General features: G+C 42.2%; 1 protein-coding gene across 1 annotated transcript; it reads left to right on the top strand.

Moving 5' to 3' along the window:
* Positions 1–2,616: 2,616 nt before the first annotated feature.
* rc3h2 (ring finger and CCCH-type domains 2) lies at positions 2,617–24,227 on the top strand. The gene is given in 21 exon segments (XM_080420050.1): positions 2,617–2,870; positions 5,357–5,682; positions 6,367–6,484; positions 6,987–7,220; positions 8,510–8,685; positions 10,803–11,003; positions 11,598–11,730; positions 12,475–12,593; positions 13,538–13,586; positions 13,589–13,649; positions 13,841–14,158; positions 14,496–14,698; positions 15,358–15,668; positions 15,812–15,958; positions 17,092–17,244; positions 18,856–19,017; positions 19,892–20,129; positions 20,531–20,615; positions 21,591–21,804; positions 22,204–22,358; positions 23,348–24,227. Coding segments are annotated over 20 exon segments (3,456 nt in total). The 5' UTR covers positions 2,617–2,870; positions 5,357–5,451; the 3' UTR covers positions 23,496–24,227.
* Positions 24,228–25,580: the final 1,353 nt, after the last annotated feature.

The following is a 25,580-nucleotide window of genomic DNA, read 5'->3' as shown; positions in this document are numbered from 1 at the left end:
TATCTCTTTGCAAAAATATAGCTGATCTATAAGCTCACAACGTGTTGCAATGCAACGTGTTGTGAACTTGTAGATGGGCTGTTTTTGGCGAATGTCCCCCCCAGACCCAGAGTAGGGGGATGCCATAGGGTTTAAGGGGATCAACTTACAGACCCCTGTGAACTCATTTGCTCATGTTATTACGCAATCATAGGGCAGTGCATGCGGACACTTACTGCCAACACCATCCTCAGACACAAACACACACAGACACACACACACACGGGCACAACCACAGTTTTTTCCAGTCCGTAATATAGAACGTTGTGTTCCGGTAGCTGGGGCCGGGTTGACGGGCAGAAGTGCCAGGCAGACACATGTCCTAATATTACCTCACATTCCATGGCTTCAGGTTTTATCCCTGACCCCTGTGTGTGTGTGTGTGTGTGTGTGTGTGTGTGTGTGTGTGTGTGTGTGTGTGTGTGTGTGTGTGTGTGTGTGTGTGTGTGTGTGTGTGTGAGAGAGAGAGAGTCCACAAGTGGCTGTCCATCAGCATTAACCACAAACAACCCTGGGACCTACACCTACACCTACACCTTCTACACCACAGCACAATCCAGTGTTAATTTAAACCTGGGGGTGTCAAAATGAACCTTTAAGGTGTCCTCTGGTTACAAGAGTGCAAGTTGATCACACATTTGAAATCCATCATTACAGCATTACTGCACTGTCAAGTTTAGAGTTCCAGTGTGGTAAATGGGTCAAGCAACCGGTATCGTGACAGTATTATGATGAAATCTGCCTAAACTGAGGAATTATTTGTTTGAAGAATAGTGTAAGAAACACACTTCTGTAATTGATAGATTAATCACTAAGAAAATAATGGATACTGTAGTTGCAGCCCTACTTAGCACAGTGTTGTCTGTTGCCTCTTGTCCTTGACATTGATGCACAGTTCCTTAAGTTCCTCTCAGTGTCTCTAGTAATGCACCCTACTGTGCTGCAAATTAACAGTTACTTTGGAATGGCTCTGCACAATCACACAGACAGAGACACAGATTGCATACACACATGGTCCAACAGACAACACAGACGAACCAAGAGACAGATTCTCACAAACACAAACATGCGCGTGAACACACACACACACACACACACACACACACACACACACACACACACACACACACACACACACACACACACACACACACACACACACACACACACACACACACACACACACACACACACACACACACACACACACACACACACACACACACACACACACACACACTCAAAGGAAACTCCAGATGCCCACCTCCATCAAGAGGGGCCAACAGAGAACTGACTGTCCTGAGCCAAATGACAGCTGGCCAACAGTTGGCTGTAAAGATATGTTATACTTCTTGTGCTGCACTTATCCCTCCCATGCACTGGCTGATTACCAGACCAGTTCAGCAAAGTACATGCAGCTCCGTTATTAAGCTCTGGTCCCATATGTTGTCCTCCAATATCCCCCTTAAGGATTAATAAAGATTGATTTCAACATTTAATTAACAACATGAGTCACTGCCAGTGCTAACAACGAAGAACAGGCTTGTGTTGATACCTGAATGTAACACATGACATGCTGTCCTCAACCTGACACATGGGAGGTTGTTGGAAATTAGACATTGTTTTACATTTAGTCTCTGTCGGGCAGAAACCTATGTCTCCATATTAAAATTTGTTATGCTTTAAGTAAATTAACGCTCTATATCATTGTATATGACAGTGTTCTACAATCTACAATCTCACAATGCGTAGTGATGTGACGCGTCGTGAGATCTGCTATTTTCAAAACATTTTGAAAATGTTTGCCTGTAATGAATGACATGGCCAAAACAGGTTGAAAGTGGTTAAGTCCGTCTGTGGTTTTTATACATATTTAACAATTAAATTAACAAGAGCTTGTGATTAGATAATAACTACATTGGATTGACTGGAACGCAAGTTATTTTCCTGAAATTTCCTGAAAAGTAACGGTTTTGGACATACGCGGTTTCCACCTGGCAGCGACGATTAGCAAACTGTACTTTCGTGCAGACTATGCTTAGTCTGGTGTGAACAAAACTGAAGAGAAGTCAACCGGCGGTTTCCTCATTTTAAGACAGTGAGAGAGGCATGCCTTTAATGCGGAAGTTGTTGTTCTGCTATGAACCACACCAACTGTGTGCAGTCACAAGACACATGCCCAAAAATTTACTCATATCTACGGGGGCTTTGTGCGTGCGTGGCTGCGTGCGTGCACATCATGCGTCTGTCTGCCCTGCCCTGTTTGCATTCCAAAACGACTGAACTTTAACTGACATTGACCTTAATTCTCTTATGGAGTTGCAGTCTTTTGTCCAGTTTATGTGTCCAAGAAGACTGCAGTGTACATACTGTGGACGGGCAAGCACACAGGCTTAGTGCCAGATAGGTTTTATTCTGGCTACATGGGGCTCTCTGCAAAAACAGGAAGTAGCAGTTGTTCAGAGAAGGAACAGGTGGTTGTCAACGTGACTCTACAAGCTTCTGAATCACTGGCATTGTTGCCCATTGAGTCTACACCACTCCCAAATCTGGCATCACTTCACCCTCAGAGCTGGAGAGAGGCGTCACCCTATCTATCCTTTTCAGCTCTAAACTTCTCTGAACCCTTGGCTGCAACAACCTTTCATCACATGAGCTTTATCTCACTTTACTCTGGACGGTGTGTGTTCACCGGTAGTGGGCAACAATTGCTGTATTCAGTGTTATATTTGGCATCTTTGCAGGAAAGAGACATGCTTAAGATCAGAGCGGAGCTGTCCACGCAGTACATGAGCCAACGCGAACCCTGTGTGCGCGAGGTGACTTGGATGGTGCGTAATTCTGTAGTCTGGCTGAAGGAACTATATTATCCATGTGATGTAGTAGGATTGTGTCTGTGCTTTTCATGATATAATTGACTTTAGAATATAAATGTATACTGAAATTTTGAGTACAACATTGCAAGGTACATTTAAAATGTATGTGCAATGGGGAAGATTGCTCCATTCTTAAATGGGCCTTTTTTATGGATCTGTAAACATTTTAACAAGGCAGTTTGTGTTGAATGAAAGGTCTAGTTAAAGGTCAGAATGTGTCTAGTAAGAACTTAGTGAGGGTATTGAATGAATAATTATATCAGTAACAATATTATTCTTAATGATGTGTTTTTTCGTAGTGGACAAAGACATTATGAGGGTGCATGGGAAACGTACTATAATACATGCACATAGACCAAATTATTTTCAGCTCATGCATGCACACGTGAAAGCGCACACCCACATATGCTCAGCTATACACCCACACAGTTGGGGCCATGCAGGGTCTATTCGTCTCTATCTAGTGCATACTTGGAGATGGATTCTTGTTTAGTAACTGAGTCTTGACGGGTTTAACTGGTAGTGTGTGTGGAATGCAACTTTCATTTGTGCGTGCGTACGTTTGTGCGTACGTTCGTGTATGCATGCATGCGTGCGTACGTTTGTGTATGCATGCATGCGTGCGTGCGTGCGTGCGTGCGTGCGTGCGTGCGTGCGTGCGTGCGTGCGTGCGTGCGTGCGTGCGTGCGTGCGTGCGTGCGTGAGAGAGACAGAGAAAGAGAGATAGACAGAGAGATAGAGAGAGAGAAACAGAGATAAATACAGAGAGACAGAGAGACAGAGAGAGAGAGAGAGAGAAACAGAGATAAATACAGAGAGACAGGGCCAAAATGCCTTAGTGTGTTTTGAATTAAAAACTATACTGTAGGTGAATAGGCTATAACCTTGTTTACCAGTAAAGCTGTACTAGAATTTGAAGCTTGGTCTATCTGTTACACAAGTTGTAAGTCACTCTGGAACTGCATTTAGCATTTTAGCATAGTTCTTTAACTGCATCACTGGTTCCTTTTGAATGGATTATTAGCTAATATCATGTTAACAGCACCTGTTCTGAGCTGACACCAGCTGTTACTTTGGTCAAGGTTTGGAGTTGGACAGATGTTGGCTTAACCTTTAGATGATTCTTTCTCTGAACAGGTTCACATGGCATTCTTATGAATGTACCACACACACACACATGCACACGCACACGCACACGCACACTCACACTCACACGCACACGCACACGCACACGCACACGCACACGCACACGCACACGCACACACACACACACACACGCACACGCGCGCACACACACACACACACACACACACACACACACACACACACACACACACACACACACACACACACACACACACACACACACACACACACACACATGGATTTGTTTGTGGGGATGTATTTGGTTGTGGAATTCAATTTTATGTAATGTATGATTTACTATACATAGTAATTACATGACATAATTTAATAATAATTGATAGTTTAGCAAGCAGTCTTAACACTTGCTCTGTGCAAAGTTTCATTGGAACTGTATGAGACAAGTAAAATAGATGAATGAAATTGGTAGGTTTTTGTCAAATGTGCGTTACTGTGCCATGAGTTCAGATGATTTTAAAAGATGTACACTGGAAATCCCGCAATGAGTACATTTTTACAATTAAATTAACACTGAGGATCAGGGTCCCCACGGTCATGAAATTCCTGGAAATATTTTGAAATTGAAAAAAAAATAATCCAGTACTGGAAAAGTTTGGGAATTGATCAAAGGTCCTGGAATGTATCAAGGGTCCTGGAAAAATATTTGGCTATGCATTGTTTTTGGCTATTGATTTTGTTAATACAAAACATTTTCATAAACATGTATAACATTACACGAAATATGTAACATAAGTAGTTTTTCGCCGAACGGGCTGTGTGATGGCATATATTATTTAAATAAAATAAGTCATACGGATGCCATAATGAGTCTTCCAGTGAGCTATGCCCTAATTTTGCACGAAATTTTGAATGAAATTGTACTATTCTATATTCTATGCTTTATTTTTGCTACACTGCCTATCTTTGGGCATTCTACATAGGAGTAAGAGACACATTATTGCGCTGAATGATTGTTATATAGGCCTGGAAATTGGGCTAAATATTCTGGAAAAGTTTTGGAAAAGTTTTGGAAATTCATTGCTAAAAATGTGTGGGGACCCTGGAGGATTGTATTCCGTGTTTAGTTTTCACAACACATTAAGAATGGGGTGTCCTGTGATGATTACTCATAGGGCAGATTCTGAATGAGAATGATAAAAAAACGAGTTTTAAGTCTGAGGACACCTTATATTTACTTCCCTGTGGAAATCACATCACCACACGGAATGATTTATTTAAAATACTAAATGATGCTCAATTAACCACTGTTTTGTCTTCTGTCTCTGATTCTCATATAGTCACCATCTGCGCTGGTGAGGAGCGCCTGTGGGGATGTGTTGCCATGGATAACCGCTGAGCTCTACAGCGCCTCCCTCAGTGGTGTGGTGGCAGTATGCCAGTGCAGGCAGCCCAGTGGACAGAGTTCCTGTCCTGTCCCATTTGCTACAATGAGTTTGACAGCAGTGGCCACCAACCCATCAGCCTGGGCTGCTCCCACACGGTGTGTAAGACCTGTCTCCACAAGCTTCACCGCAAAGCCTGCCCCTTCGACCAGACGCCCATCAGCACCGACATAGACCTGCTACCGGTCAACTGCGCCCTACTGCAGCTGGTGGGAGCACAGGTGAGTGGGAAAGAGGGAGGCTGTTGGTTAAAGGATATTTAGATTTAAAAAAATATATATATATATGAAAATGAATAATGAAAAGGAAACAATAATAAATCCACAGTTAAAAAAAAGTGAAGAATATACAGCTTTTCCCCCCCCAAAAAATCTTAAATTATTGTAATAATTTGTCAGTACGGCAAAGCTCCAGAATCGTTTTGTTTACCTCTGTAAGCCATAAGCTGACGGCCGGCATTATCTATGTGTTTTCATTGGGTACGGTATTTAATTCCCCTTATTATATTCTTGTAAGGCAGCCATCGCGTTGCTATGTTGCTAGGTTGAAAATCGCATGATTGCTGCCTCATATAGACACGATATAGCAAACCTTATGCAACAGAGCTGTTGTAAATCTAGTGGCTTAATGTTATCTAATGTCTATTGCCCCTTTTTCTTTTTGAGCTTTTATGCCTTTAATGATAGGATCGTAGACTAACAGGAAACAGGGAGAGAGAGATATGGCGAGTGACTTCGAATTCGAACCCACGACGCCCTGTCAGGCTGGCATTGCAGCCTAGGGTGCCTGGACCGCCACGCCGCGGCCCAGGCTGTTTATTGCCTCTTTAATATCTATACTGTGCAGTAGCCACCTTGTGTGTGCATGTAGGGGTGGCTTATTCTGTTATTCTGCATGTGCATTAGGTACCAGAGTCCCAACCTGTGAGTTTGAACAGTCCATCAGAGGTTGAAAACTATGAAGCCTGCAGAGAATGTGTGGAAGACCTGGCACTCTATCTGAAGCCCATCAGCGGAGCAAAAGGTACTGTTTTGTTTAGTTATGATTTGACTTTGTTTGAGTGTGTTACTGTTTACTGTTTCTCTGTGTCCAATCCATGTGTGTGTGACAGAGACAGAGAGTAAAATATTATTATTATTTCCTCATGAACATGGGCAATGGAAGTCTAACATTCTGTGTGTATTTAACACATGGTTTTACCACACTGTTGTGAGTTCATAGGTGTATTTAACACAATGCAGTGACAAAACCTGTTTTATTATAGATGTATTTAACACATGACCCTGCTGCTTCTACAGTATATATTTATATACATCTTTTCTATGGGAATCTGTTTACTGTTTATGTTTATGCCATGCCAGTAGAGCTTTGTCCATAGCTTTTTACAAATGAAAAGAAGTGCTGCCAATTGGAGAATTAGGAGCATTCCGAGCATATATACTGTATGCACAGTATGACCCATGTTTTGTTGCAATCTAAAAAGCAATACTTGCTATTAGTAATGACCAATGCCCTCCATTTAAAGGTGTGGTCCCACTGAGTCCGAGCGTGCTCAGCCGTCCCATGCAGAGGAAGCTGGTCACCATGGTGAACTGTCAGCTGGTGGAGGAGGAGGGTCGCGTGCGCGCGGTGCGGGCAGGCCGCTCCCTGGGTGAACGGACAGTGACAGAACTCATTCTGCAGCACCAGAACCCTCAGCAGCTGTCCGCCAACCTCTGGGCTGCCGTACGGGCGCGGGGGTGCCAGTTCCTAGGACCTGGTGAGCTATGATTGTTTGTACCGTATATGATCGTAAGTACCGGTGCACTTGTGCAGTACAGTCTTGGAACACAAACGTAATTTACATCTGTGAGCTGTGTCACGCACACAGGGTGCTAAGTTATGTACAAAGTGACTTGACACGTTCATGTTGGAAAGCGCATAAGGAGCATCTTTTTGGGCAATTTGTCTCATGCGTCAGATCTCCATTATTATATAGCTGCCAGGGAACTCGCAGACAATACTGATACTGTAGTATACATACAGCTCATGTGCATAGAGCTGTACAAAATGGTGTGCAGAACCTCACGTGCAGTATTGATGCTCACAGCCAAAGTTATTTTGTATGTTATTTGTATGGAACCTTTCATACAAAACATGCGGCTCGAAATGTTTTTTCATTAAACAGAAAAGAAAACCATAAAAGCAAACCATAAAAACTGTGAAATCTTTTAAGTATAGCACATAATCAATCAAAGTTAAATGAAAAAAAAAAGAAGAAGAAAATGTCTCCCTTTAGGTAATGTGTTCCATAATTGATGGAATTTATGAAAGCCACATCTCCTTTTCTCTTGCGTAGGGTTATGCATAGCAAGCCTGCAGTAGAGGATCTAAGGGCTCGTGAAGTAACATAAAACGACAGGGAGTCTGTGATGTTTGCTGGCCCTAACCCGCTGAGAGCTTTATAAACAAGCAGAATGACTTTAAATTAACTCTGGAAGACACAGTGAGCCAGTGTAGTCTAGCTAAGACTGGAGTGATGACTACTCTCTTGTATTTTTGTTAGCAGTCTAGCATCAGATTTATGAAAAGGTGGACGTTGTAGGAAGACCCGTAAGAGATGCTTTACAGTCGTCCAACCTACTTGAGATAAAAGCATGGAGTAGTTTTTCAGCATCTTGCTAAGTTAGGAATGGCCGTACTTTGGCAATATTTCTATTATCTACCGAAGAACCATGAAACTGGCAAAATAATGGATTAGTTAATTGATACTTTAGCCTCAAACATTTCCCTGTGTTCCAAGCTGTATAGTTTTCACAACACACTTAGAATGGGGTGTCCTGTGATGATTCTCATAGGGCAGATTCTGAATGAGAATGATAACAAAATGAGTTTTAAGACTGAGGACACCTTATATTTACTTCTCTGTGGAAATCACATTCACCACACAGAAGCCAATTATATTTATACTTTGGATATTCTCTCCCTAAATGCCCCCACCTCTCCTCTCTCTCTCTCTCTCTCTCTCTCTCTCTCTCTCTCTCTCGCGCTCTCTCTCTCTCCTCCCAGCGATGCAAGAGGATGCATTGAAGCTTGTGCTGCTAGCTCTGGAGGATGGCTCAGCCCTGTCTAGAAAAGTGCTGGTGTTGTTTGTAGTCCAGAAGCTCGAGGCTCGATTCCCCCAGGCCTCCAAGACCAGCATAGGTCACGTGGTGCAACTCTTGTACAGGGCCTCCTGTTTCAAGGTACTGAGACTACAGGAAATGGTCAAACGCTTACATGCACGCACCTACAGTATATCAGAATCACAGTCAGAATCAGAATCATTTTATTGGCCAGGTATGTCCACAAGAAATTACTCTTACGCACTGTAATGGAAAAAAGGAGAAAGACAAAATATAAACAGCAGAAATACATAAGTATAAAATAATAATAATAATAATAATAATAATAATAACAACAACAACAACACATATGATTTAACCAGAATAACACACTTATAGTAAGCACTGGATCATAGATTATTATACACATCATAGCCAACGGCTACACCGAGTAGATGGTCTGATTCATTAGAGAAGATGCTTTGCCATATCCAGACAGTGCTGTGCACTGCATGTTTTAAATGGTTGCACTCATTTATTTAAGATGCCAATGTTTAGCCCAAGAGCAAGTAAGCATGGGTGATGCATGGGGCAGAAATGTCAACTACAGTATCTACCCATGACGGGTGTGGGGAGACAGATGGAGCGACTGACAGTTGGATGGACGGATGGACAGAAAAACAGGCAAACAGATAGCCAACCAAAGACTTTCCTTTGCCCGTCAAGCAGACAGTAACTTGAGGGTTAGGCATGAAGTCTGGTGGCCAGTGCTGAATTCGTCGACTAAAACTATGACGAAACATCTTCTTCAACTACCTTTTTTCACTGACGAAAACTAAATAAAAACTAAGCTATGATGACTAAAACTAAGACTTAATATATTGACAATTTCTTCAACAAATAAAAACTAGACTAAAATGTTAGTGAGAGTTGAGAAGAGATCTAGTAGAACTAAAATACAAGTAATTTTATGTTTGGTTGCACTCGGGTGTTGCGCTCATAGCAGATCTACGAGCTCACAACGGGTCGTAACGCGACGCATTGTGAGCTTGTAGATCGGCTATTTTCAGCATGCAACCAAGTGTAAAATCAGCCATTACATCAAGGCCTGCCAAAATACATTTTAGTCCACTGTAGATTTAGTCGACTATAATCTTATGATATCTAGTCGACTAAAACTAGACAAAAACTAACTAAATTACATTTTATTCAGAAGACTACGACTAAAACTAAATCAAAAATTGCTGTCAAAATTTGCACTGTTGGTGGCAAATGAAATAAGATTTCATTCCATTGTAACCATTTATACCCAATGTACATAGTTGACAGGGGTCCCACGGGGCTCTATAGGTCTGCTCCTTTTTTCCCTCTACACCAAATCCGTTCGTCAAAAACAGTCGATATACAAACTCACAGTGTGCCACTTTGCGATGCATTTTGAGCTTGCACTATATCAATAATTTTCACAGAATGTTCGCCCCCAGAATAGGGTCACTACAGTAGGTTACATGTAGTTCATTCCGTGACTGTGCTGTGCTCGCCAGATTTTTGAAGTGATAACTGATAGCCCCGGCTGGTGTCTTGTGATGATTACCCATAGGGCAGATTCTGAGAAGGGGGAAACCCTTCATCTGATCTGACTTGTATAAAGTCTGAAGACACCTCTAATACACTGACGGTGGTGGAAAGTAACTAAGTGCATTTACTTAAGTACAATTTTGAGGTATTTGTACTTCACTTGAGTATTTCCAATTTACAATACTTTTACTTCTACTCCACTACATCTCGGATCCATCCTTTAGTTACTAGTTACTTTGTAGATTTTGTTTATTATTACAAACTATACATTAACAAGCTCACAATGCGTCGCGATGCCACGCATTGTGAGCTTGTATTTTCAAAAGATTTTATACATTGATAAACTTGAAATGGGACATTCTGCAGAATGAGTACTTTCTACTTGTGGTACTTTAAGTACATTTTGATGCCAATACTTTTGTACTTTTACTCATGAGGTACATTTTTAATTCCGAACTTTTACTTAGAGTACTAACAGAGTATGTCTATATTGCAGTATTGATACTTTTACTTAAGTAAAAAATGCGAGTACTTTTTCCACCACTGCTGACTGGTAAACTCTGCTACACTACTACTCAGGACAAACTTGTACCATGGCAGCATGCAATACCTCGCTTTCTCTCTCTTTCTCTCTTTCCCTCACACACTCTCTTTCACACTCTCTCTCATCCCCCCCCCAGGTGACCAAGCGTGATGAGGATTCATCTCTGATGCAGCTGAAAGAGGAGTTCCGGACGTACGAGGCTCTGAGGAGAGAACACGATGCACAGATTGTACACATCGCCATGGAGGCAGGCCTGCGGATCTCACCTGAGCAGTGGTCCTCTCTGCTGTATGGAGACCTGGTGCACAAGTCTCATATGCAGTCCATCATTGACAAGGTAATGCCCAAAAAAATAAATAATAATAATAAGGTAACATCCACATTCCACACATGAGAGGTACTATTCAAATTCTGTATTTATTGATCCTCCAACCAAAGACAATTGGGTGGATATTATAAGGGAAATCTACACTATGGAAAAACTAACTTTCATACTCAGACTACAAGAGGACAAGTTACACAAAAATTGGGAAAAGTGGTCTCTCTTCTTTCAGCCCATGGACAATGTATATAAAATCTTTACTAGAGTAATAATAAGTTACAATTGTAGATTGCAGACCTTTTTTTATTATTTTTTTGTATTGTCTTGTCCTTTTATTTTTTATTTAATTTTTCTTTCCTTTTTTGTTCTGTCTTGTATCCTTGTATGTGTGTTTGTCTTTTGAAAATCCTTTGTTCCAAAAAATAATAATTTAAAAAACAAATTATGTATTTATCATTATAAAAAATGGAACACTTGATATTTAAAATCTAGATGCACATTGGCTAAATTAAAAAAGGAGAGATTTTTCCTCCCACATCTTTGATTAAATTCTTCTCCCCCCTCCCCCTCCACTCTCTCTGTCTTTATTGTTTCCTTCCACCGCTCCAGTTACAGTCTCCAGAGTCTTTTGCTAAGAGTGTCCAGGAGTTGACTATTGTTCTGCAGAGGACAGGAGACCCTGCCAATCTCACCAGCATGAGAACACACCTAGAACTATTGGCTAATATAGACCACAATCCAGGTACAGAATGTGCTTTTATTCCTCACGTTTGTTTTCTCCGCATTTTGCAAGAGAGATATTTCCAACCTGCCTGTCTTCAGACCATAGCTTAGCTCCTAACCCTATTATAGGCACCAAGTTACTACAAAACTACATGAATATCTCTAATCAGTGAAGTAATGTGGTTGCAATACATACAGCAGCACAAAATAGACAGATACAGTATATAGATCAATAGAGTGATTGACTGAGTCAGGAATGGCTACTGCTAAACACTGTTGTTCTGTGTAGATAGTGGTGTAAAGCAACTAAGTACATTTACTCAAGTACTGTACTTAAGTAAAAGAAATTGGTATTTTTTTTACTTTACTGGAGTATTTCCAATTTTCAATACTTTTACTTCTACTCCACTACATTTCAGTGGCAAATATTGTACTTTTACTCCACTACATTTATTTGAAAACTTAGTTACTAGTTACTTTGCAGATATAAATTATTATATTAGTGGTTAACCTGCGTTAACCACTTCAGCTCTATTTTATACATAGGCTATTTGAAAATAGCTGATCTACAAGCTTGTAGATCTCCTATTTTTCTTGTACTTTTACTTTTGGTACTTTAAGTATATTTTGATGCCAGTACTTTTGTACTTTTACTCAAGTAACATTTTGAACACAGGCCTTTTACTTGTAACAGAGTATTTTTTATATTATGGTATTGCAACTTTTACTTAAGTAAAATATCTTCTTCCACCACTGTGTGTAGACGCACCACCACCCATGTGGGAGGAGCTGGAGGGCGTGATGCTAGCGGTCAAGGTGGTGGTCCATGGACTTGTGGAGTTCATTCAGAACTTCAGTAAAAAGAGCCACGACACTCCACAGGTAAATGTTATCATGTGATATGATGTCCTGTTAGTACAATGTACAGTAGGTAAAACGGACATGTTAAATTGACTGGGCAGTCACATGGCTCTAATGTCCTGAAATTACTCAGCCTAATTATTTACACCTGCTATTGCACCTATAATTATGGTGTGTCTGGGATTCTAGCAAGTGAAAACGACCATATTATTTCTCATAGACACTTACAAAGTACTTAACTATAAGCAAAGTGCCCTGAATTCTCCTGTATGACCACCTTGGTGCAGGACATATTTTCTAATAATCACGGCAATTGTTTGGTAGTTTTGTTTATTTTTATTCATTAAATGTGTTTGTTTTTCATTTGTATACAGACTTCATTTCCATGCGGCCATTTAAGATTTAAAGTGAAAAATAAATAAATTCAAACCCAGAGAAATTAAAAAGCTTTCAAGTTCAAACTGTACAGTGGTAATACTGTACTAGCTACTGCATGTACTAGCTACTGTACTGTTAGCGGGTACTGTCTGGGGAGCAAAAATCAGCAAATTGCTACCTGAGGAAGCTGTGACTCAAAACACATTGCCAAGTAGTCTGCATGTTTTTAAGCCTATTGTGTATTTGTGCAGTCGAGACAAAGGATGCGCATTTGAATGTATTACACGTTTTTTGCATTATACAGTGGTCTCCCACCTCATTTTCTTAACTTGAAAAAACGGAAGAGAGCATATTTTTAACCAGATGTGTATGTATGTTTGAGAATTATTTGCCATGTTCCTCAATAAGAATGTTCGAAACGAACAAGGTTTCCACCTGACAACAATGATATATTCTATACTATGTATGCTCTATTTTCTCTAGTTACACTACTCACCGATGGTGAGTGCCAATGACAGAAAGCCAAGCAGCTTCATGCATTTTCATGAAGTTGCTATTTCTTCACTGTGTTCCTGTCCCCCACTCAGCCACAGGCCAACAGCAAGTATAAGACCAGTATGTGTCGAGACCTCCGACAACGGGCGGATGTCCCAGGGGACCCAACTGTACATTTGCACATACACAAGATGAGCTAGAGAAGTAAGGGAACGCGCACACACACGCACACGCACACGCACACACACGCACACACATGTGCACACACACACGCGCACACACACACACACATGTAAATGCACGTATACACCCCGAGTGTGCACCTATTAACGAAACCTTATCTGTCATTTACATTTCCCACTGCATCCCTTTCTCCTCGTTGCCGTCCTCTGCAGATTCAGACTGAGGAACAAAAAGATCAGCAGCGTGGGTCGTCCCTTCCCCTTGACTCAGGGGGTTATGGGCAAAACCGTGACCGAGGGTGGCGTCCACACACCGGAGGTGTCCTTGGGAGTGGGCGTAAAGGGGACAGGAGAGAAGCCAGTCCCTAACTCGGCAGAGGGGGTCCCCGGCCTGTCTCATCCCCAGCTCATCTCCCGAGGGTCCGATTTGATGGAGGAGATTAAGAGGGCGGTACCAAATGGATCCAGTGGGGTTAATGGATCTAATGGACTGTCAGAAACCAACAGAGGCAACTCAGGGTCATTGGAACGGTAAGCCTCTTTTTTTTCCTTTTTTTTTTTACGTCAGTGGTTCCCAAACTGGGGTCTGCGGGCCCTGGGTAGGCAACCCCGCCTGGTGGAGATAGAGATCTGAGGAGCACCCTTTTTAGTTGAGTTTTTAAATCTTGAAAACATTTTTTTTTACACTAATCGTCTCTTCTGGGGGTCCCTGGCACAAAACATTTTCAGATGGGGGTCTGCATGCCAAACACATATCAATGTGTGGGTCCTTGACATGAAAGAGTTTGAGAACCACTGATTTATGTGATGGTTTATTCTCTGTAATGTTTAACTTTTCTCCCTAAAACCCATTTTCTCTATTCACCAGGAAAACTGTCTCTCCTCCCAGGACTCCAGTTAGTCACTCCTCTGCATCATCTCCCTTGGCAACGGCCGGGCGTGGTGACTGTGGTGCTTCGATGCCTAAACATGGTCACATCCTCCTGCGGGCACCACACCCTGCACAGGCCTCAGAGCTGTACTACCAGGATGCCCACTCTGCATACGACGCCGGCCCTTATCCACCAAGCAGTGAGTTTGTTATGTTACGCGTTGGTATTATTCAACCACTTGGGCCCTGGTAATGCCAATATTCTGGGGGGAACATTGGCCGATAATAGCAGGTCTACAAGCTCACAGCGTGTCGCATAGTGAGCCTAGATCTGCTATTTTTGGCGAAGAGATTTGGTGTAGAGCGATCTTCTCTTCTCTTCTCTTCTCTTCTCTTCTCTTCTCTTCTCTTCTCTTCTCTTCTCTCCTCTCCTCTCCTCTCCTCTCCTCTCCTCTCCTCTCCTCTCCTCTCTTCTCTTCTCTTCTCTTCTCTTCTCTTCTCTTCTCTTCTCTTCTCTTCTCTTCTCTTCTCTTCTCTTCTCTTCTCTTCTCTCTCCTCTCCTCTCCTCTCCTCTCCTCTCCTCTCCTCTCCTCTCCTCTTCTCTTCTCTTCTCTTCTCTTCTCTTCTCTTCTCTTCTCTTCTCTTCTCTTCTCTTCTCTTCTCTTCTCTTCTCTTCTCTTCTCTTCTCTTCTCTCCTCTCCTCTCCTCTCCTCTCCTCTCTCTTCTCTTCTCTTCTCTTCTCTTCTCTTCTCTTCTCTTCTCTTCTCTTCTCTTCTCTTCTCTTCTCTTCTCTTCTCTTCTCTTCTCTTCTCTTCTCTTCTCTTCTCTTCTCATTATCTTCTCTTCTCTTCTCCTGCAGGTTCTTACTACCCATCCGCTCTCCATCCTTCTCACAAGCAGTGCATGGCTCGATTCTTCCGCTCCTCACATGTCCCAGAATCCTCCCTGCCCCCTTCCATGGGCCCTCCACCATCTTCCTACGCTGCCGAACCTCAGACGCCCCATCCGTCTTCCTCCTCCTCCTCCACTTACCCTCCTCCACCCCATCCCAGGGATCGGTTAGGGCCTCCATACCACCCCCACCCAGCGCAGCCTCAGTATGGGCCACTGCCCCCGGGCCATGGTGTCTATGCTCCACTGTATGACAGCAGGAGAGTATGGAGGCCTCAGGTGAGATTTCAGTTCATTATATATTGTAGCTTTATACTAACCATAATAATAGAATTACCGCGGATATACTTTGATTCTTTTTATTTTATAAAATATCATTGTCATAATTATTATAATAATAATAATTATTATTATCATTACAGCTGTACCATAGAGAAGATGCCAGGAGCAACTCACTGCCCCCAGAAGTCCTGCATTCCTCTGTTTACCAGCCTCCACTCAGGGAGAGATTTAACTCTCTAGACAGTAACTACTGCTCCGGGGGGGAACACCGCCCAGGACTGCACAGGGTGGGTCAATCGCTCACCTAGACCTATAACTTCTCATCCCAATTACAATTACAATTTAGGCATTTTACATGATGCTCCAGAGCGACTTGTAAGAGCAAGATCAGAATAAGCAGAGTAAACATAATCCAGGAGGTTCCAGGGGGTTCCCCTGCAAAATTAGTTAATATAGCATCACAATCATTTTAACCACTTTATGTATTATGTTGGATATTCAAAAATAGCAGATCTACAAGCTCACAGCACATCACTTCGTCCAGTGCTGCGAGCTTGCACATCTGCTATTTCTGAAAATATTTGAAAAATATTGAGAAAATAGTTTAGAAAATGTTGAATTGTTGTTGTCGCTATTTGTCGCTATTTCACCTTTTACCGGTCGTAATACATTATAATCTCAATACAAGTCAATGAGGTTTTGGGCGAACTTTACACTTGATTATATTACCTTAGTAAACCTTTTCATAAACACTTTATGTTTTCAATCGCTAGTTTCAAGTCTTTTTAAAATCATCATGATATGCGTTCAATAAATTATGGCCCTATTCATTTTAAAATTAATGATAAAGTAGGGTATGTGTCTAGGGTTTCTACTGGTTCTACCGTGTGAAGACCCGCCCTCGCTGCGGTTGCAGCCAATAGCAGTCGTTTCCGGTAGCATTTCGGACCGGATTTAGAAAGATGGCGGATTTGAAATCGCTGAAAAACAGGCTTCAAAACGGGTCTGTAGAAACCAATGGCGTCACTTTGTCCGTTCTTCTTTACAGTCTATGGATATGTCTCCATAGTAGCCATATCTTAGTCAATCGCTAGCATCAATCGAAATAAAAGGTAGCACGAGTTGGGGTACAGGGAGAGTGAAGTGCTAAGGAGTGAGATGGAGTCTGAAGAATTAAATCTTCAGATTACAGAATGTTGTGAGCTTGTTGTAGATCAGCCATTTTTGAAAGAATCTGAAATGTTTTGAAAACTTTGGTACTGTAAGCATATTTTGACGCCGATACTTTTGTACTTTTACTCAAGTAAAATGTTGAATTCTAGACTGTTGCTTGTAACAGAGTCGTTCTACATTGGGGTATTGCTACTTTTACTTAAGTAAAATAATCGGAGTACTTCTCCCTCCTTTACATCTCCTGCAGGACTATGGCCGTGTGCCTCTGGGCTACGAGGATTTATTCAGGAGGAAGCAGGAACAGTGGACGCACCATCACCACCATCACCACCATCACCATGGCAACGCAAACAGGCCCTCCCAGTCCTCCCCCATCTTCGCTGTGGAATTTGAAGCCGAGGTAGGGGGCGTGTCTATGCAAGTACGTGCGTATGTGTGTGTGAATCACGAACTGAACAGCGTGAAGAAGGGCATAGCTCTGCAGCAGGGTGTATCATCCCACACACACACACACACACACACACACACACACACACACACACACACACACACACACACACACACACACACACACACACACACACACACACACACACACACACACACACACACACACACACACACACACACACACACACACACACATTTGTATTATACTTGTGAGGACATCAACGTTTTAGGATAGTCATTTTATAAATGCAATTTTTGCCACTTTTTCCTTTTTTTACCCTAATCGCCAAGTCTGAGTTGAATTCTGGTGCCACCATCATGCACCCAAAATAGCTGATCAACTACTTGTAGATCAGCTATTTTGGGTGTGCGTCAGTCACAGCATCGCATAACTAACATTTTTATAACCATAAAATAACATTTCTTTCTTGTGAGGACTTGGAAAATTGTCTATTTATGAATTTCTACTTTCTTTTTGGTCCTCACAAGTACAGTATAGTAATGAAAGTACACACACACACACACACACACACACACACACACACACACACACACACACACACACACACACACACACACACACACACACACACACACACACACACACACACATACATACACACACACACACACACACGCAAGCACGCACGCACACACACATTCATGGAATGTCGTTGAATAGACAGGCGTGATAGTGAAACTGTGATATGACACAGTTGGTAGTGTAGGGTAATATATTTCTTGTGTAGCCTACAGTATAATGTTTGTGTATGTGTGGGATTTCATTCCTATTCCAACACCCTGCGCTGCTGCCTCATCCATAGCTATTTCAGCTTTCCACAGTTGCCTAGCAACTGTGGAGGACGATACTGTAGCTATTCACTGTTAAGGTCTCATGTCAGTGTGTGTGTGTGTGTGTGTGTGTGTGTGTGTGTGTGTGTGTGTGTGTGTGTGTGTGTGTGTGTGTGTGTGTGTGTGTATATGTGCGTGTGGGTGTTGCTCCTTTAATAGAGACTTAATAACAAACGAGTTTGACTTTCAGATAAGTAAAGCATTATTAAGTTGCATACTGTAGGTGATCTGAACTCTTACTGAAAGTAAGTGTATTCTTCAAACTGAGCCTATTATCTGATGTCTTTAAGAACTTAATAGCTTAGATAAAGTATTTTTGGCAAAGAAATTTGAACCAAGCAGTACATTCCCATCGAAAGGAGGTGTCATTCATTGCCGCCGTTTTTTCCTTTTTCTACTTTGTACAGAATAGTGTTTGTATTTGTTGATGACATGTATTATTGTGTAAAGTTTTTATGCTATGATGATAAATTGAATATATAGGACCACAATGGAGGACTTTTTTTGTGTTATCCTTCTAGCCTTTATGTCTGACTGTACCACGTGCTCTTTACATTGCTGACTAATAAAGTATTCAATCAATCAAGTATAGGGGCAACTCATGTCCAGTTTACTAAGTATAGAGAGGGTCTAAGTGGTTAATGAACCAGTCTCTCCAAAACCTAGAAATAACAGACCCTTATTATTGTTTGTAACCTCTCTCCTGCAGCATGGGGAGAATGGTGGAGGCCAGTGTATGGGGTCATGCAGGTACAGAGGTGATGAGAGTCTAGCCCACTACTCACCTTGGTCCTGTGGAACCATTGGCCCCTGCATCAGCCCCTTTGAACCTGAGGCACACGCGCACACCCACTCCTGCTCAGAGCACTCGGTGAGTGTCATTACATAGCAGCACTGCACAACAAGCAGGACATGCAGGCACACACACACACACACACACACACACACACAATGGGCTCTATTTTGGTTGTGTCATCGTACATGCAAATTGAGGTGTTGTGGTGTTCCTTTCCTGGTATTTTGGCGTTTCTGCGAGCACCGATGTGCAGGGAGTGTGCCATTTGCAAATCAGCAGCACACTGCAATTTGCTTAGTATTTAAATCTAGTGTTGAAACACAGAATAAAATTATAAAAATAGCTCCTCCGAGTACAGGTCAGATAGGTTATTGTCGGCCAGCAATGTTCAGAATGATATATATATTATAGTATATATATATACTATATATGTATATATATAGTATATCTATACAGTACGATCGAAAAAGAAGCACTCGGTTTGAGGCACGAGTCGACACTGCCGCGGCCCGGACACAGTACTGTAACATTATGTGTATATCAAAAGCAAAACTGATGATCGAATATTTATTGTTTATTATTCACAAAGAATAGGTCATACGCATTGCACACATCCACGTAGTCCGATGCTGAATACGCTCATTATTATTAGCGTTATCGTTATTTTTTTCACACATAAATTCCGTCACCAATGTGTCACAGAGTGCACTCATTTTAAAGGAAAGAAAATGATTATATTTGACTGGTTATTTCAACACCTGCCCCTATCACACCCACTCATGATATATTCATCCTAACCCATCTCACAACTGTGCCATGGGTACTCCCATCCACCTTTCATGAAAGAAACTAAAGTCTGTCGCCACATGACCCATTTTTCTGTGGGTCATGTGGTTGATTCACCAACATTAGGGCTCATATAGGGCTAATAATGTATTCTCTCTTGTAGGAGATGGATGGTAATGGAGGTGGAGGTGGTGGTGGTGTAGGGAAGCGCTGGCTGCACTCCTTGGACCCCTACCGCCGCCTGAAAGATGAGGACCCCATCATTCCCTTTGGCGAGGGCCCCATTATCTCCAAGTGGGGGGCCATATCCCGAGCTGCTCGCACTGGCTACCACACCACCGATCCTGTCCAAGCCACAGCCTGCCAGGGCAGTGCCAGCACTACACCCGTCAACTTCAGAGGTAGGGTGGGAGGACAGCCACTACTACAAATACAATAAATCAGCGTGAAAATATTTGATAATTAGTGAAAATAGCTGATCTACTGTACAAGTTTACAATGTGTTGCATCGTTGTGAGCGTGTAGATCAGCTATATTTACTATTTTTGAAAATTGATCGTTTATTTAAATTGATTAAAAAAAAAATTGACTAAATCGATTAGTTCAATTAACTGATGCACCCATGCAGTTCACTGCAAAAACGTCAGTGATAATTTAATGCTGAGAGTGTACGAATGTTGCCAAATGTATCTTGAGTTACAAATGGATAAATTTGCCCAGAATTTGGAATGAGAAAGGAAATATAATTGCCTAAAGGATGTACATTTCTGACACATTGTTGTTATTATTTGTTGGTATATAGACTACAGCCCTCACTTGGATCACAGTGACTACAGGTGGGGGTCCAGAGGGTCTGATGCTTCCAGCCACTCCAGCTTCTTAGAGAGGTACACTACACTATACTTTACATCATGTAGTACACATACGCACGCATGCACGTACATACAGTACGCATGCATGCACGTGCGCTCGCACACGCATGCGCGCACACACACACACACACACACACACACAGTACATCCAAACAAAACGGATGTGCAATGTGGAACATTTAAAACACTCTATTGTGCCAGTGGTCACCTGACAAAGCCGTTGTAAGACTGCTTGACCTGTTTGCGTACCACTGTATCCTTATAATAAGATCCTGAACGTATCTCTGTCACACCTATAGACATGTTAAGCAATACAGTCTACACTGTTCTTTTCACACACATTATCTTGCACACGGACAAATATTTGTACTGGCAAGTGATTTGTCTTGTGTTCTCACTCGTTCTAACCCCTTTTGTTCCACTCTTTCTTCCACATCCTTGTCTCCAGTCTCATTGTGCAACAGTCACTTCCTCTCTGTGCCCAGACTAAAAATAGAGCAGCTTACTGTTTGTTTGCTTCTTGCTCTCTGGTAAAGACCAATGACAGCCAAAACACAGAAAGCCTTTCTGCAGTATTTTCCAAAGGTCTCATATCATATTTATTTAAAATGTCTAGCATTGTTTTTCTCTGTGGTGCCTTTTTTATTTTATGTTGTTAAAGGTGCGTGCGTGCGTGCGTGCGTGCGTGCGTGCGTGCGTGCGTGCGTGCGTGCGTGCGTGCGTGCGTGCAAGTGCAAGTGCACGCATTTAAAAAACACCCATCGTAGGAAGGATTTCTCGTTTGGATGTTACCTATTATTTTATATAGTATGTTTAATTGAAGCCATCAATGTGTTAGCCTTTCCCCTCTGTGTGTTAATAAGCACATGCATCCAGTTTGCATCTGGTTTCCCCATATTGTAACCTTCTCCTAATCAATGTTTGGAACTCTCATGTTATGCTTCTTCTGCAGATCCAAATAAAATCATTGAAATGTGTGTGTGTTTGCAGTGAGCAGCTGTGTGTGGCGGAGCTCCGCCGCAGGTCGTTGAATGGAGGTGATAAGGTGGTGTCTGAGCTGAAGGCCCATCAGGAGGACTACAACCAAGATCGGGAACAGGTGTGTGACCGGGCTGACAGCGAGCCAGAACCGGACCGTGACATTGAATTAGAACTTTCTGTTCTGGACATGGAGGATTCAGACCAACACGATTCTAAGTCTCAGGTTGGTATGATAGTGTAGTAGACTGTAGAATGAAACAGAGTATAGATTTGCTAACATCTACTGTTTATAGTAAAGCGCCAAAAGAAGATGATAAGTCAGGTCTGTTTAGTCTATTAAAGCAGTGCTTCTCAACCTTTTTGAACCTTCTCAACAACCACCTCATCCCACCTCCCCACAACAATATATATTTAATTATGAATTAAATAATTAATTAAATTACAAATGTGTTTATTTAACATCATCATGATCTTAAAGTTGGATCTATACGTTGTTATTCGATGGACGCCACAAACGTCTGGCATCTGGCCATATTGCTGGTGTCACTGATGATGTCACGCACTGATATAAATAGTAGCCTACTACTGTAAATATACAACTTTTATCACATTTACCCGTCAGGAATCTTTGGAGCTGGCTGCTCCTCAGTCGCAGGACACCTCCCATATCCTCCACTCTCCCTGCTCCTCCTCACTCCCAGTAGAGGAGCATCCCCAAACTGAGGCTCCCTCACCAGAAAAGATGGATGCCCACCTGCTGAAGAAGATGGCCTTCAGGTGAGTTACCATCGTTACCTCCTGCTTGTGTCCAGTGGAGAGGCTCTTCTCAAAGTGGGGTCCGGGGACCCCCAGGGGTCCTTGAGCAAAAAAAAATGTATATCACGCATCAAACATATATATATTTTGTATTATATATTATTATATATATATATATATTTCAGCTATTCAAAAACTGCGTATCTACAACCTTACAGTACAACATGTGGCGGTGCAACGCATTGTACAGTAAGCTTGTAGATTGAATTGAATTGTGACCATTTCTTTTATAATTTAGAAAGAAATTAAGAACCAAATCTGTTCTTTTGTGGGTCCCTGGTAGCCTCGCGTGGCCAGACAATATCACACTACACACTGCGTGGATATTAGTCTGGTCCCTATCAACGATAGATTTTCTTCCAAGGGGCGGTTACAAAAAGATCCAAACTGACTCTATTGATTAGACCTAAACCAATCAGAGCAGTGCTTCCTTGTACGAACCAATCAGAGCAGTGCTTCCTTGTACGTCATTGCTCCAAATAAGGTGATAAGCCCGCCCACATTTGGATACTGGGCCCTGATTGGTCCCTCACGACTTGAGAAATGAAATGAAATCTCTATTGAGGGGGGCCAGACCTAATCTGCCGAGGGCTAAAGTGCGACGCAATTTTGCAAAGGCAGATTCGTCTGGAACCAGGCTAGGTCCCTGGCACAAAATCTTTTCAAATTGGTAAATATCAATTTGGTCATTGGAAAATGTTTGAGAACCACTGGTCTAGTGTCTGCTCCACACAGTTCTCTCTTCAAGTAAGCTGGTTCAATGCATACATGAATCTGTTCACCTGTTTATCTACATCACTTCCCTTTTATACTACATGCTATCCCTCCCTCTGAAGCATAATAACACTTTGACGACTAATGTCACTCGAGAAATATTACATGTTTTCAAATGTGTCTGCGTCCCATCCCATCTTCTTGATTCCATTCCCCCCCTTCTCCCTGTTTACCAGGAAGTCTCTGACTCCAGGAGGGCTGGTCTCAGGGGGCTTAGGAGTTGGAAAGTTGGGCCTGCGGACCGTCCCTCCCCGTTTAGGGGACGCTACTACCCGGGGCTGTCCTGGAACACCTGGCGCCGAGATGATGCTCAATGGGAGCTAAGGAGACGCCATAGCGGCTGCTCATGCTCACCAGACTACGGCTGAGCCACTTGACCTCACCACACCAGGGTTAAAGGGGAATACCACTGAATTACAGATTGTGTGTACGTTTTATCTATACCATAAAATATAGTGTAGTCTCTACGAACATTCTTCACTGTGTCTCAAAGCAAGGATCAATAGAAAATAGATATATTTCTGCTTCCTAATAGATTATTCACAAACCAATGTACAGCTCTATAGATAATTTAGTAATATTCCCCCTTACCTTTGATTTGCCTATAAATGCTGAACTGGGGTTGGATTTTCTGTTAAGATTATGAGATAGGTGGGAGGACCTTTCCTTTACTCAGTGCTTCAGAGCAACTTGACCTTGGAGCAACATCGCCCCTAAAGTCTAGTTTATCCTTTGTCGTGTAACCAAGTTGCTTATAGGAATTTAAAATATCTTCAAGCGATGTGGCCATAAGATGAAGTATGAAATAGGCTCTATCCTTTCACCTCTGAGCTGAATTCATCCTCTATTTTGTCCTGGCAAACATCTCGCTGATGCTGCTTCATAAGCAGCGATCAGACTTGATGACTGTCGCCCCAAAAAACACGGGAACACGTGAGTGCACACACGCTAGCGTGCGTGCGTGCGCGCACACACACACACACACACACACACACACACACACACACACACACACACACACACACACACACACACACACACACACACACACACACACAGCCTTACAGTACACACTCATCCTTTTGTATCTATTTTGCTAAAGCTTGTCAAAACACAGTTCTATGAATCTGTGTTTTTGCTTATTGTCAACGTCTCAAAACTCTTGCCCTGTGTTAAAGCTATGAACACCTAAATTAAGAAAATACCTTCTCCAACCTTTCATTCCCTATCTGGCTTTTCTGTAGAATAATTATAACGGTGGGCATTGAATGGAAGTAAAACCATGCTCTAAACTGAAACAAAGGCACATCATCCTTATGAGTAACTAATATGGATGAATATGGTCAACAAGACTAGCCAATGTTTGTCATTATAGATAGAGTAGATAGAATAAGGCCTACCCCCTTTGTCACCATTTGTCAGATGTTCTTGCGAGACTCATGAGACCGAGGAATACAAAATTATTCTTACATTTTTGGAACAGGGAAAGACATTCTGTTTTCAGGTAACTTAGCTTTCCTTTGCGTTTCACAATAATTTGCAGGCAGCTCAGCGATTCTGATAGTGTTACCAGTAGTAGCACTTGGCTGCACTTATTCACATATTAATCACTTAAACCCTACACTTGGTTGACCGTATTCCCAAGGGCTCTATACTAGACCCCCTCTTGGTTTTGCTCTACACTAAATATATTTGCCGAAAATGGCATTTCTACACAACATGTTGTGTTGTGAGCTTGTAGATCTGCCATTTTCGCCGAATGTTAGCCCCAGAGTAGGGATGCTAGGGTGTAGCAGCAGCAAAAGTATAATGGGCTGCTGCATGTGTGGGTGGGTGCATGCACGCACGCACGCACACACACACACATGCATATACACACGCAACACACGCACACACACACACACACACACACACACACACACACACACACACACACACACACACACACACACACACACACACACACACACACACACACACACACACACACACACACACACACACTGACTGTGGCCTTTCTTTCCTAGGCGTTTTATAGAAGTAGTCCCTGGTCACTGGCACTGCATCAAGTATTGTCCTGACTGTTTTGTGAGGTGTTAGATTTTGTGTGAGAAGGTGACCTCTCACGCAGAACAATTCAATATGTCAGAAGTTACATCCATGAAGGCCTATGGCATTTTCTGTGCACTGCAATCCAATCACAATTGCTGGCAATATGTACAATAGTTCTGTACACGATATTCAGTGGTTGTGCATGATGTTTTGGTCTTATGTACCAAGCTAAAGCCTGCAAAATGTGGGACACCACCTATTGTTTTTCTTCATAATGTGTCTTTGTTTAAAAAAAAAAAAAAGTTTGGTTGTTGTTGTTTTAAGCATTGCTAACTTCTGTGAAGTTTGTCAAAGTAT

This window comes from Gymnoscopelus braueri (assembly GCF_963280865.1).
Source record: "Gymnoscopelus braueri genome assembly, chromosome: 22".
Lineage (NCBI taxonomy): Eukaryota > Metazoa > Chordata > Actinopteri > Myctophiformes > Myctophidae > Gymnoscopelus > Gymnoscopelus braueri.
Note: the sequence above shows the minus strand (reverse complement) of the source record. Positions and strands in the feature narration are given on the sequence as shown.